Source organism: Ictalurus furcatus, chromosome 14, assembly GCF_023375685.1.
Source record: "Ictalurus furcatus strain D&B chromosome 14, Billie_1.0, whole genome shotgun sequence".
NCBI lineage: Eukaryota > Metazoa > Chordata > Actinopteri > Siluriformes > Ictaluridae > Ictalurus > Ictalurus furcatus.
The window spans coordinates 31033986-31047864 of record NC_071268.1 but is presented as its reverse complement, the minus strand read 5'-3'; the positions used below and the strand labels follow the sequence as shown (position 1 = coordinate 31047864).

General features: G+C 39.4%; 1 protein-coding gene across 1 annotated transcript; it reads left to right on the top strand.

Moving 5' to 3' along the window:
• The first annotated feature begins 1509 nt into the window (after positions 1-1509).
• slc6a18 (solute carrier family 6 member 18) lies at positions 1510-13857 on the top strand. The gene is made up of 12 exons (XM_053641297.1): positions 1510-2162; positions 5248-5388; positions 5521-5658; positions 5817-5998; positions 7335-7445; positions 7923-8035; positions 8152-8280; positions 9743-9899; positions 10464-10668; positions 11069-11228; positions 12086-12248; positions 13275-13857. Exons 1-12 carry the CDS (start codon positions 2015-2017, stop codon positions 13485-13487), a joined length of 1860 nt encoding a protein of 619 aa, XP_053497272.1. The 5' UTR covers positions 1510-2014; the 3' UTR covers positions 13488-13857.
• The last annotated feature ends 22 nt before the right edge of the window (positions 13858-13879 follow it).

Genomic DNA, 13879 nt, shown 5'->3' with positions numbered 1-13879 from the left:
TTGTGAGCTGATTGCGTCGGTTTACATTAATTGCCTTGACAGGTATCCAGGTGTCTAGTTAACCCATTTGACTCTGTTGTGTTTGGCTTGGAAGCTTCTGGTTAACATCAGGTTTAATAAGGACATGGAGTTCATGGTCGGTCATAAGCCCAACATCTTCTGGCAGACTATGTGGAGAGTCCTCAGTCCTCTCATCCTCCTGGTCATCCTCGTTTTGTACTTCATGAAGACTGTTAGCAAAAAGCTAACCGACATTGTCTGGGATCCTGACTCAGTATTCTTCTTTACCTCTGTAAAGCTAACAGAAAATGTTCTCAGAAAGTCAGTAATACACACAACATGAGTGCAGTGTTCTGAAAATGTGATGGAATAAAGTTTGGCTTCATAATGAATGCTTTCTAAAAGTTAATGTTCCGAGAGGTTTACGTTCACTGCGAGATGTACAAGTTCACGAGTTAATATGTTTTGTACATTCAAGTAAGACACCTAGAAAAAACTAGCAAGTCTGATGCATTTCAATAAAATTATTAGACGATACAATGTAAATATATACAATTCAATTAAATACACTACCGGTCAAAAGTTTACACACTCATTCTTTATTTAAATTTTTTTCCCACATATTAGAATAATAATAAAGTCATCAAAACTCTGGAATAACACAAACGGAACTATGGGAATTATGTTGTGATAAAAAATCCAAAATAAATCAGAATAATTTTATATTTTAGCAAAGTAGACACCCTTTGTGCCTAGAATTTCCAGAAATATATTCTTGGTGTTTTCTCAACAGATGTCTTGAGGAATTTCCCTGAGATGCTTTTTAAACAGTATTAAAGGAGTTCCCACCTACGCTCTGCTTTTCTGAATATTTCCCTCCTAGTTGTCTGTTTAAATCATTTTTTTTTTGTAAATAAAATGTTAGTTTCCTAATGAAAGAAATGAAAATGTTGGCACGATTATATTTTTGTCTACAACACAGATTTCAAACATTTAATCACACACCTTCAGATCAAAAGGTTTTTAACATCTTGAGAAACATTTCAGTCAAGTGTCTACAAACTTCTGACCGGTACTGTACATGCATCACATTAGTATAAGAACGAATGTAAATAGTAAAAAGTTTGGATCGTACAACTTTAAAATTTGGGAAATGTTCTGAAAACCTTAAAAGAAACCATTTTTCTGATTCTTCTGTAAGGGTTCTGTAAGAAAACAGTCTGATCTAGTCAGAGAACGTTGTCTGAAGTTTTAGGATGAAAAAGTGCACCGGAATTTTTAAACTTTCATCTCCTTGCTTTCCTACAGCCGGGTTTCCCAGCACTGTCTGATGCGATGTTCCTGATTGGATCAATGGCATCATATTCATCCTGGCCGGAACTCCGTGCCTCTGTGTTCCTGGAGTGTCTCTATGTAAGTTCATATGGAAGCAGTGTTGTAAAAGACGTCCGGACAAAATTAGTCTTAGCACGGTCACAATAAACTAAAAATAAATCAATCAATCAATGTCATGTTTAGAATGTTAATATATTTGTCTTCCAGTATGTTTTTTTTTTTGGTTGAATTCTTATATTAATGTAAGTATCTATCTATCTATTTAAATGTTTACATATTGTTTAAGACAGCTTGTTTTCACGCATTACACTTTTTGTTTTACGACGCCAGACATTCTCTGAATCCTGGGAAACGGTCCATATAAAAAGTCCACATAAAAACCTAATGCACCTTATAAAACGTTACAGCCGTAAATGTGCACAACCTTTGCTTTCATAAAATCTCATTTACATTTTTCAATCTTTTTTTTATATGTGGATGATTGTGCTGTGATTTGGCTCGACTCTGTTTAGGTTATCCATTAAACAAGTGAGGAATATTCTCCCAGAAACGCTCAGACCTTATTGGTCCGTTCTCCAAAATCAATAAAAGCTGCAGATCACAACTGATCTCATTTTGAGTGTTTCCGTGAGAGTCACTGAGCTCAAGAAGAGGAACCATACAGGAAATACGTACAGTAATGGAGGATAGAGCAGCTCAGGAAGAAAACAAAAAAGAGAGGCCGAAATGGGACAACAAAATCCAGTATCTGCTCACGTGTATCGGATTTGCGGTGGGACTTGGAAATGTGTGGAGATTCCCTTATCTGTGCCAGATTTACGGAGGAGGTAAGATAAGGTTTTTGTAAAGAAGCTGCGCATGTGGATGGAAGTTCTCACCTTGTGTCTGTGGTTATTATGTTAAAATACTGGTAATCTGAGACTTTTGTCATCTCCTGCGTAAATTTACTCACACTTTAAGAACAGAAGAACCCATTTTGGGAAAATACTGAGTAACAGGGTTGTGTGATGAAGCAGAGTTACTGTTAACACCCTGAAGTTGATTCTTTTCCTAAAACAGCACATCCCCAAGTGTTTTATTCCTCTTCCAGACACTTCATTTTTATCCATTTAATGTTTGGAAAACAAGTTAGTTCCTGTTGTCACTTACGCTATAGCAGCTATAAACGGTCGCTCCCTCACCAGCCGGCTCTTTATTCTCTCTCTCTCGAAGTTAATAGTAAAAAAAATGCAGCTTACTGTGATAACTGAATATAAAAATGTCAGAAAAGTTTCAGCTTTACCTCGGACTGTTACAAAGCCATGACACTGGAGATTACACTGGAGTTACTCCTTCCGTAACTGTTACATAAACATCTCCTTAAAGAAAATGTAAAATTTAAATTTTTAAATCCGTTGATGTGGAGTGTCCGCTGTACTAGTCGCTCATTTAAAGGTACACTATGTAACTTTCTTTGTCCAAAAGAAGCTAAATTTAAATAATGAGTATCATAAATCCATCTTCCAGGGTTTTTGTCTTACTCTGATTCACTAAGGTAAGTCTATTATAAGTATTTATATTTTAGACCTGTCAGGATGGATTTCGTGGGACATTGCGTGCATACATCATTCACCCGTGCGTGTCTCGTAATATCCATAAACAGAGAAAAGAAGCTCTGGCTGATTTGTTGCGTGTAAAGTGAGGGAGTAGCGTAGGTTAGTTATCACAACGAGCGAGGCCATGGCCCATGCAAAATGGCAAACTTCCGGGAATCACCGGTTGTAAAAACCAAGAAACGCCAAACGGAGCAGAGTCTACAGGCAAAAAGGGAAAGCGGAAGAGTTCGTAATAAAACCAGAATCAACATTGGCTTGGCTTTTCAACGATGGCGACAACTCAGAGATTTAAAAGGTTTTAAACGTGACCCGGAGATGTTTTTTTCTTACTCAACAGGCAAGATATTTTATTGAAATGATAGATAGCTATCGCTCTCTAACAGAGTCCACTGTAAAACTTTATCTATTGTGAAGGCTGATTTCTGCATGGGGTGTTATTTCACTGTGCTGGATTTTATTTTCAAGGAAGGTCTGTGCAAATTATAAACCTAATGGGTAGCGAAGCTAACAACGTTTTCAGCTGTCTAATTAGTGAGCTTGTGACCCTTTCCGTCCAACTGGTTTTATCTCCTGAACCTAGTGACAAATGTTTTAAGCACAGTAGAATAATCTCTATTTTTAGTTATGAGAAAGAACAATTCACTCCAAATAAAACATCTGAAACGACCTGTACCACGTTTGATCTTATCAGACTACTGTAGCAATTGTTAACAACTTTTGTAATGTAATTAATTTAAAAATTGTTTCCGATTAGTCAAAAACAGGGGCGTTAGCTGGACTGTTAACCATCCGGGGCGGAGCCCAGATTCCTCTCCATGCTTTTTTCCAGCTCAGCTAATAGCCTAAGTTTTGTTTTATGGAAGCTGAGGCTGCAGGAACTTCAATGTATGGCATGATCAGAAAAAGTTGGATTTATCATAAAATTTGCCTCAGGTGATGTCACCGTTTGTAGGACGACCAGTCTGGTAAAATCTAAAACTTTTCTAACTAGGCTAGTTTGGTGTCGCTAGCCAAGAGGAGGCACAGCTAAGCTATCACTGTATGTGTTTAGCTGCTACAGAGCCATGCAAAGTACATTATCTTTCCTTCTGCTCTGCTCAGATCATGCTCACGTAAACTGGAACTCATACAGACGTTTACACGCCTTGTTTTCCTGCTCAGCATCAGAGGATGTTCCTGTTTCAACACCTTTAGTGGTTTAAAAAAACAACAGCAGCGTATATCCATTTCTCCTCACACTGACTGGTGCCACAAACTATATTCACCCGCACAGACACCCAGAGCCGAGGCACTAGTGTTTCTCTACAAAATGCATGCAGTTTTATTTTTGAACTGCTAGAGGGCCAAAACTTACATTGTGTGCCTTTAACATGAATTAGAAATCCTTATTCAGCCCATTCAATACATTAGTGTCATGCAACGAGGTTTGGGACGGATGCAATCACAGTTAAGAGCTTAATTGAAGAGCATATATTCCAGAGGGTAAAGCAAAAACAACAACAAAGACAGACAGCAGTCAGGCGATCAGGTAAACAGGCAAGATCAGGCAAGGTAGAAATCAAGGTCAAGGGTGAAATCAGAGTCATAGCCAAAATAACGACACTACAGAAAGCCGGCGCTCAACAGACACTAAAGCAACTGACATAGCAACTTTACTGCACGAAGACCTAGCGCCGGAACGGTCTCTTATGTAGTGTGGTGTGATTGTGAATGTGATTGGGAACAGGTGTGTGTGATTAGTCCTCAGGAGAAGGTGAACGTTTCTGTGTGTTGTTTGAGAGTTGTAGTCATTGTCAGCCATGTTTGCAGTTTGCGGTGCATTCTGGGTATTGGAGTTGCAAGTTTGCTCTTACATGGCAATTAGGCTTTGGAAAATAATGGACTCAATAGATTCCACTTTCTAAACCATGGAAATACTCCAATTCTCCATCATAGAAATTATTCAATACTCCACTATCTGGAGCACAGTAAAATACAGCACTCAAACACCACACCTGCTGTTAAATGCCCAACCATAGCTGTTTGATGGAAATTTCACAAGATCACAAACTCCCATCGTATAAAAACATCTCAACTCTATTTTTAAACAAGGCCCGCAGAGTGCTCCATCTCGCATGTCAATAAAGAAATCAGTGTATTTTACTGCACTCTTACAACATCATTACAAAATAATGGCCTATAATTTTATCATGCTTTTATGATATTCTGAAATACTAAAGTTCAAGACCTTTATCAATATACAGCAAAACTGCTCTCTTGTAATAATAAATAAATGAATGTTTTACCATAACATGTAAAGCGTGTGTGTGTTTTTCAGGTGCATTTCTAATCCCATATCTGATTGCACTGGTGTTTGAGGGTTTACCTCTGCTGTATCTGGAGCTTGCAATTGGACAGAGTCTCCGCAAGGGAAGCATTGGAGTGTGGAACTCAATCTCACCCTACCTGGGTGGAGTCGGTTAGTCCAATCACAATCCAATCAGTAAAATCACAATCTACTCATACACTGTTGTAGTTTAATTACAGTCTAATCACAGTTTTCACCTTTGTGTGTGTGTGTGTGTGTGTGTGTGTGTTTGTGTGTGTGTAGGTGTGGCGTCAATGATGGTCTCGTTCCTTGTAGGAATGTTCTATAACACCATCTTGGCCTGGGTTCTGTGGTACTTGTTTAATTCCTTCCAGGACCCATTGCCATGGTCACAGTGTCCTCTGAGTAAAAACCAGACAGGTATACACACATACACACAAACACACACACACACACACACACACACACACACACACAGTCATTTCTCATACATACACACACTCATATAGAACATACTACAAGCAGCACTACACACACATTCCAGATTATGTGCACAAGTGTACGGTATTATGTTGCAGAGTATGTGGCGGAGTGTGTTGAGGGGACGCCGGTGAATTATTACTGGTATCGTGAGACGTTGAACATCACGCCAGACATCGAGTCGAATGGCTCGCTGCAGTGGTGGATGGTGGTGTGTGTCGCTACCGCATGGGCCATCGTCTACATCTGCTTCATCCGCGGCATCGAGACCATCGGCAAGGTCACAGGATACAACTTAACACTACACACACCTTCACAACAATACATACACCTTGGACAACACTACACAACTTCAACAACACTAATCATCCCTTTGACAGTACTGTACATACCTACACATATATATACCTTTAATAACAACGTACAGTGCGGATTTCTTCTGTTTTTGTGTATATCTCACAGTAAATAGTTTTAGATTTTCAAACAAAATACAACATAAAACAAACATAACCTGAGTAAACACACGATACAGTTTTTTTTATTGAAGCAAAAAAAGTTATCTAACACCTATCACCCATGTGAAAAACTAATTACCCCCTGAAACATAAAATCTGGTTGTGCCGCCTTTAGCAGCAATAACTGCAACCAAACACTTCTGATAAACTGCAGATCAGACTCTCACTTACTTCTAGGATTAGGATTTACTCCTACACTTTGGATCGTTGTCTTGCTGCATGATCCAGTTGCGCTTGAGTTTCAACTGACAAACTGAAGACCGGACATTCTCCTTTAGGATTTTCTGGTAGAGAGCAGAATTCAGGTTTCCCTCAATTACTGTAAGTAGCCCAGACCCTGAAACAGCAAAACATCCCCACACCATCACACTGCCTCCACCATGCTTCACCATAGATATGATGTTCTTTTTGTGGAATTCTTAAGCCAGATGTAACGGGACTCCTGTCTTCCAAACAGTTCCACTTTCAACTCATCAGTCCACAGAACGTTCTCCCAAAAGGTTTGAGGATCATCAAGCTGTGTTTTGACAAAATTCAGTCGAGTCTTAATGTTCTTCTGGGTTAGCAGTGGGTTTCACCTCACCACTCTTCCATGGAGCCGTTTCCCCCCGGTGTCTTTCTGATAGTGGAGTCATGAACAGTGACCTTTATTGATGCAACAGAGGCCTGTAGGTCCTTTGATGTTGTCCTTGGCTCTTTTGTGACTTCCTGGATGCGTCGTCGTTGTGCTCTTGGAGGAATTTTGGAAGGTCGGACACTTCTGGGAAGGTTCACTACTGTGTTACTGGGTAAGACTTTTTAACCAACTCCATGCTGTTGAAAAAGTTCTATTTAAGTGTAGGTGTGATTGAACAGGGTTTGCAGTAATCACGTCTGGTTGTGTCTCGTCCAGCTGAACCCCGTTATCAATGCACTTTCATAGATCTGGGGGATTAATAACTACGGGGCCAAATACATTTTCACACAGGCCCAATTGGTATTGGATAACTTTTTTTTTTTTTTAATCAAGAAATAACATTATCAATAAAACTTGTAACAAAATAATATATATGTATGTATGTATATGTATATATGTATATATGTGTGTGTGTGTGTGTGCAGGCGGTGTATGTAACAGCTACATTTCCTTACGTGGTGTTAACAATTTTCCTTATACGAGCTCTCACACTTCCTGGAGCCACTGAAGGACTACAGTACCTTTTCACACCAGATGTGAGTTTAATGCACAAACCCACACACACGCACACACACAACCCCCCCCCCCCCCCCCCCCACACACACACACACACACACAATGACACTTAATCCTTTTATATTCTAATTAAATCCGTTAATTTTATATTGTGGTTCTTTGTCTTATAAAATGACAATAAAATCTTGAATCTTGTTAAGAAAACAGATAACAATGCAATTCTGTGTGTGTGTGTATATTTGTGTATATGTGTGTGTATGTGTGTGTGTGTGTGTGTGTGTGTGTGTATGTATGTATATATGTGTGTATACATGTGTGTGTGTGTGTGTGTATGTATGTATGTATATATGTGTGTATATGTGTGTGTGTGTGTGTGTGTGTGTGTGTGTATGTATATATGTGTGTATACATGTGTGTGTGTGTGTGTGTATGTATGTATGTATATATGTGTGTATGTGTGTGTGTGTGTGTGTGTGTGTGTGTGTGTGTGTGTGTAGTGGCAGGTCCTGTTAAATCCTCAGGTCTGGTTGGATGCTGCCACTCAGATCTTCTTCTCTTTGTCTCTGGCATTTGGAGGTCTCATCGCCTTCTCCAGCTACAACCCTAAGGAGTGAGCACTTCCGTTATTGAGACACAGCCACGCCCACAATGGATATAGAGCCTTACATACACAGAATGCAAGTCAGGAATATGTTTATAAAAACATTGTTTGTGTGTATGTTTCAGGAATAACTGTGAGCGAGACGCTGTGTTAGTGGGCTGCATTAACAGTGCCACGTCGCTCTACGCCTCCATTCCTATTTTCTCCATTTTGGGATTCAAAGCTACAACAAACAACAACAACTGCATCCAGAGGTGTGCACTCTTACTATAGCAACACATTTAATTCTAATACATGCTCAAAGGGTGCGAAGGCATGGTGGAGCTCGAGCAGAAGGATCTGGAGATTACTGAGTGTGAACAAGGCCATTTTGGGGGCTGATCTTTGGAGTGAGGGTTTTCTTGAACGTGTCCTTTGGGGGTGATTTCCTGGACATGTTCCACAAAATAGGCTCCTCCAGTGTGTCCTTTGCCACCCAAAATCCTTGTGACCGCCCCAAACCCCTGCTTCCCCTACACTAATACTGAGGGAAAGAGCGCATGTGTTCTGCATATTTCCAAATTTGACAATGTTTTTATGAATCAGTGGGTGTTCACTCATCGCATCTAACTTCGCGTCCCACTACAGGAGATCATACATCTCATCTCCGCTGTTACCTCCAACCTCAATCCAACAAGCACATTGAACCCTGCATGACATAAATATCTTCATAACATGGTGTGGTTGAATGCTCGTCTCTGATTGGTCAGAAGGTGTTCATTATTTTCACATAACAGCACGGCTCGGAAAGTAGTTCCGTCTGTAACATGAATGAGAGATTAATATTAATGCGCTCGTTGTAATACACTGTTGTAGTAATATACTGTATAACATTGTAATATAGTAACGGCTCATACTCAGGGACTTGTTCGGCAGACGTTCCACATAGCAGTCCCTCCAGGGTTTCGTGATCGCAGAAATTAACGCAAAATTAAGCAAACTCCGCAATATTCGGAGGAACTTAGTGCAAATGTTCCACAGATTTGGGCCAAGATGCATCATGTGACGTCATCACAACGCGCGTTCAGCCAAAGCCCTCTTCCATTCACATGTCTCGAACGTGAGTACAGCTAAAAGCTCTCGTTTGCCAACAAACATCCCTGCGAAAGACAATTTTGTGCAACTGCGATTTCACCAATTCAAATGGTTTTCTGCAAAAAAGCACAAAAAAACTTCTCAAATTTGGAAATGAACGCAGTAAAATCGAGCATTTATGGCCAAACCAATCACAAAAAACTCGTGTTGTTTAACAAAGTAAACATTTATGGAAGGAGTCTCAGGTGGAAGAGCTTCGTAACAGTCTACTGTGCTTTGTGAAGTTTATCCGCTTGGGAAAGTCTTCAGGACGGCGGAGTTTATAACACAACATCATGCTTTCATGAGTGTAAAGCCCATTTTACACCAAAAGCATTGGGGCTGGTGAACACTGGGCATGGAGCATTCATTTCTGTACTTTCCAGCACTGGTTGAGTAACTATAACATGAAATAATATAAACATGTCAGTGCTGCATATGATCACGTAAAGTTGGTTAATCCAGAGAGATTTTAATTTCTACGTTTCTATGAACTTTTACAGTTAGAACTTTCACCACTTTGATTAACATTAAGCTTTGTATACTGAACATCTGTAATGTTCCAGCTGTAACGTCATGACTGAATGTTATGTGTCTCCACAGTAACATCCTCAAACTGACCAACGAGTTCAGCTTCTCTGATCAGAACATCACACTGGATAACTACGACAATTGGCTGATCTACTTAAACAGCTCATACCCTGATCGAGTGGATAGTCTGAAGCTGAGACATTGTGATCTGCAGAGGTTCCTGGATCAGGTATCAGTGGTTCCTACTCACGTTCCTCAACTTCTACTGAGGAAACACTTTAACCGATATTAACACCTGGGTAGTGTGTAGAATACTACAAGGCAAGTTTACAGAGTACAGTTCTGGAGGGATGGAGTCCAGCACAATGTGGTGATTTACCTGCTGAACGATGTTTTGGTTTAACTCACTAGATTATTAGCAGGTTCGGTTGGTTTGGTGGAGCAGGGATATCAGTTAATGGTGCTGTACTGTGACTCTCTAAGCATTGGACTTGGGCAACACTCTTTTAAGGACACCTGACTAATCAGGGGTGGATTTGGTGGCACTAGACAAAATATAAGTATGGGGCCCTCAATTCAGTGTTTTAACATCGGTATTAAAATTTCCAGCATATGTTATTTAGCATTAATAATTTAAAATATAGAGAATTAGCATTTTTAGGGGTCCCTTGACTTCTGGGAGCCCAAGGCAGTTGCCTACCTTTGAATGAGCCAATGGGCAAGTGGACAAGGGTACATTTAAAAACTTTTTTTTAGTCCTAGTTTCTCATGTGTGTTCCTCTCTCTCCACTAGAGTGCATCAGGAACGGGTCTGGCCTTCATCGTGTTTACAGAGGCGGTGACCGAGATGCCCGCGTCTCAAGTGTGGGCCGTGCTCTTCTTCGTCATGCTCTTCAGCCTCGGCCTGTCCTCCATGTTCGGCAATCTGGAGGGTGTCCTCACACCTCTACTCGACCTGAACATGGTGCCGAAGTGGATGCCCAAAGAACTCTTCACTGGTACTACACTGATACCAACACACACTAACCCCGCGTTCACACTAGTGACAGACAGCTACTCTATTGCTATGTACGTGTGAGATATTTCAGCATCAGCAGCGAGCAATAAAGGGACGCGAGTTGTGATTTTTTAAACTTCCTAAAGGCGAACTATATGGCATGTAGGGTACAAAACTGGAAGAAAAACTTACACGCATGGTTTCATCTCATCCTGTAATATACAACCTCATTAAATGTGTATAGAGACATTACAAAGAAAAAAAATCATGGAAGGAAGTAGCAGAGTTCGTCGGACGCTACCGGCCCATGGGACTTTAAAGTACTTAAAGGGGATTTTAAGGGAGGGAGTGCTATAAACAATATTTGAATACATGCTCTCTCTCTCTCTCTCACTTTTTAGCTTTAATCTGTCTGGTGTGTTTCCTGGTGTCTCTGATCTTCACCATGGGCTCAGGAAATTACTGGTTGGAGATATTTAACAGTTACGTCGGCTCCGTCCCGCTCCTCATCATCGCCTTCTTTGAAATCATTGCTGTCATCGTTGTCTATGGAATGGGACGGTCAGTTTTGAAATTAATTAATTCATTCATTCATTTAATATGGAACACTGTTGATATGACATGGTATCTGTCTATCACTGCGATTAGCAAAGAAGCTGATGGTATAATTGTTTCAGATTGCTATGTCTTATACCGTTATATCATAGCATAGTCCATACGACTACAAAAAGTAACCAGTAATAATGCAGTAATAATTTCATTTCAATTTATTTCAAGAACAAAGAGAGGGAATAGAGAGGAAGAGAGAATAGAGACAGAATAGAGAGAGGGCTGGTGAGGAAACAACTGTTTATAGCTGCTATAACGTAAGTGACAACAGGATATAGAGGTATAATATAGTATAATATAATACAGTAAAGGCATAGGTATAATATAATATATGTTGAACTATAAATAGATTAAAAAAGTAGGCATGTTGTTCGTTACTAAATAAAACAGTGTGCTTGTTGGTAAACGCTGTAGTATAAGAGGAATAGAACACTTGGGTATGTGGGATCACAGGAACGCCACTCTTAATGGCACGACAGAGCGTTTTATTCTTACTTGAATTGCGTAATCATGTATTTTCCATACAGAAATGAGAGCATGAGCTGTAAAAATTCAGAAAGCACATGAATAAATGAGTGGCTATGTCTCTGTGTGACCATTAAAAAAGGTCAAATATCAGTGCTTCAGTGGTAAAGGAAGTCGTAACGGCACCTGATCACAGATCAGTTATTCCAACTCACCTCATTTATTGTTTTATAAATTCTTGATCAAATGTTTTGTCCGTTTTTGGTACGAAAGTCTCGAAACCCTTTGAAATGGCTCCAAATTGGCTATTTTTTGTGCGTGACTATCACACCTCGGCTCTGCAGCTTCAGCGAGGATATCGAGTTCATGACGGGACGAAAGCCGAATATATTCTGGCGCGTTTGCTGGATGGGGATCAGCCCTGTGTTGCTGGTGGTGGTGCTGGTGGCATACGTCGTCGTCCAGGTGCAGGTGCACCCCGAATACCCCACCTGGAACCCAAAATACGTAAGAGTTCAGGACAAATACACCACAAGAACCCAAACACACCACATTTCTCTGACCTCAGTTCAGCGGTTATCCATAAAGAGCTACGTACTGCATTAGATTATCTAGGCATTATAAAAACAATATTTGTAAAGCTGCGTTATCTGTAATCAGTGTTCTATAACATAACGGCGCTGATATAACTACCGCTGTGATCGCTCCATAATCATTACTCAGTGCGAGAACGTTTTATTGAGTGTTACATATCAGTAATTATTCTTTAATAGCTGTAGATCAGAGAGATGTAAATAACTACTGTCTGATTACACATTCAACTCACAACTGCTTCAACAACTACACAGACTTCAATACACACACCACTTTATCCAGAGTAAGAAAGAAAGCATGGGAAACTAAAAATAAGTGAAAAAGGAAACAACAGTAAAAGAAAAAAATATTAACCATAAAGAAGGGTTATAAATAAATAAATAAATGAATGAATGAATAAAGTAAAAATAAAGAATCAGAAGATAGGAATTGACAAGTTAAATATATAAATTCATACCAAAAAAAAAGAAAGGATGAAGGGAATGAACATATATAAACAAGTAAATAAGTAAAGAGCAAGAAAGGATTAAGGGAATTAATAAACAATAAAATAAAAAAGAACGAAAGGAAAAGAAAGGGTAATTAAATTAAAACAAACAGTAAATAAATAAAATAAAAATTAAAAAACAAATAAAAAAATATAATTAAATTAGTAAAGAGAGAGACAGGTAAGAAAAAAGCAAAAAAAAAAGGGGGGGGGATAAAAACTGAAAGAAATTAATAAATAAACAATTAAATAGAACAGAAAGACAGATAGATAGACTGACAGAGAAAGCTAGACAGATATAGATAGAAAGAGACAATAACAAACAAGTAATAATAATAAATAATAATAAACAATAATAATAAACAAGTTTATTATAGTGTAACTATAATAAACCATACGTATATAATAGTGTATCTTGTCTTGTGTGTGTGTGTGTGTGTGTGTGTGTCCAGTCCGAGTTCCCTGATGCGGAGGTGAAGCCGTATCCCGATTGGGTGTTTGCGATCTGCGTGCTCCTCTCGGCTCTGCCAGTGATGCCCATCCCCATCGTAGCGCTGTATCACCTCATCAGACGCCTCACACACACTAATACACCCACACACACTCTCTCACACACACAACCCCAGAACCCCTACAGCAACGCCGCCTATGTCCCTGATCAATAGACAAACAAAAACGACAGCTTTAAAAACACCTACAGTTTATTCTGTTTATATTCATTAAGAGCGTAATATGATGTTATTGTTATTGTGTGAGGCTACGTTAGCTAGCTAGCTGTTAGCGCTAGTATAACAAAGCCAAACCCCAAATGACGAACAGTCTGCAGTCCTTTAAAATGGTGACATGGAGAAAATAAACATGGAGAAACGAATGAACTTAATAATTTTCGGAAATGATCATGGCTGAATAATTAGCTAACACATGCTAGCATATTAGCTTCTCTTATTACCTCAGACTGTTTCATATATTTAAATCATGTACATGTTTCACGTTGCCCACTTGTCCTCAGTGTGTTTCCTGATATTTTAAATAAATAAATGAAACGAAAGCAAGGTGT

Bases quoted from the DNA above. Each gene is read 5' to 3' on its own strand.
- slc6a18 (XM_053641297.1), top strand. From the start codon at position 2,015: ATGGAGGATAGAGCAGCTCAGGAAGAAAACAAAAAAGAGAGGCCGAAA. The intron at 10,669-11,068 runs GTACTACACTGA...CTCACTTTTTAG, and splicing joins GCCCAAAGAACTCTTCACTG to CTTTAATCTGTCTGGTGTGT. The intron at 12,249-13,274 runs GTAAGAGTTCAG...GTGTGTGTCCAG, and splicing joins CCACCTGGAACCCAAAATAC to TCCGAGTTCCCTGATGCGGA.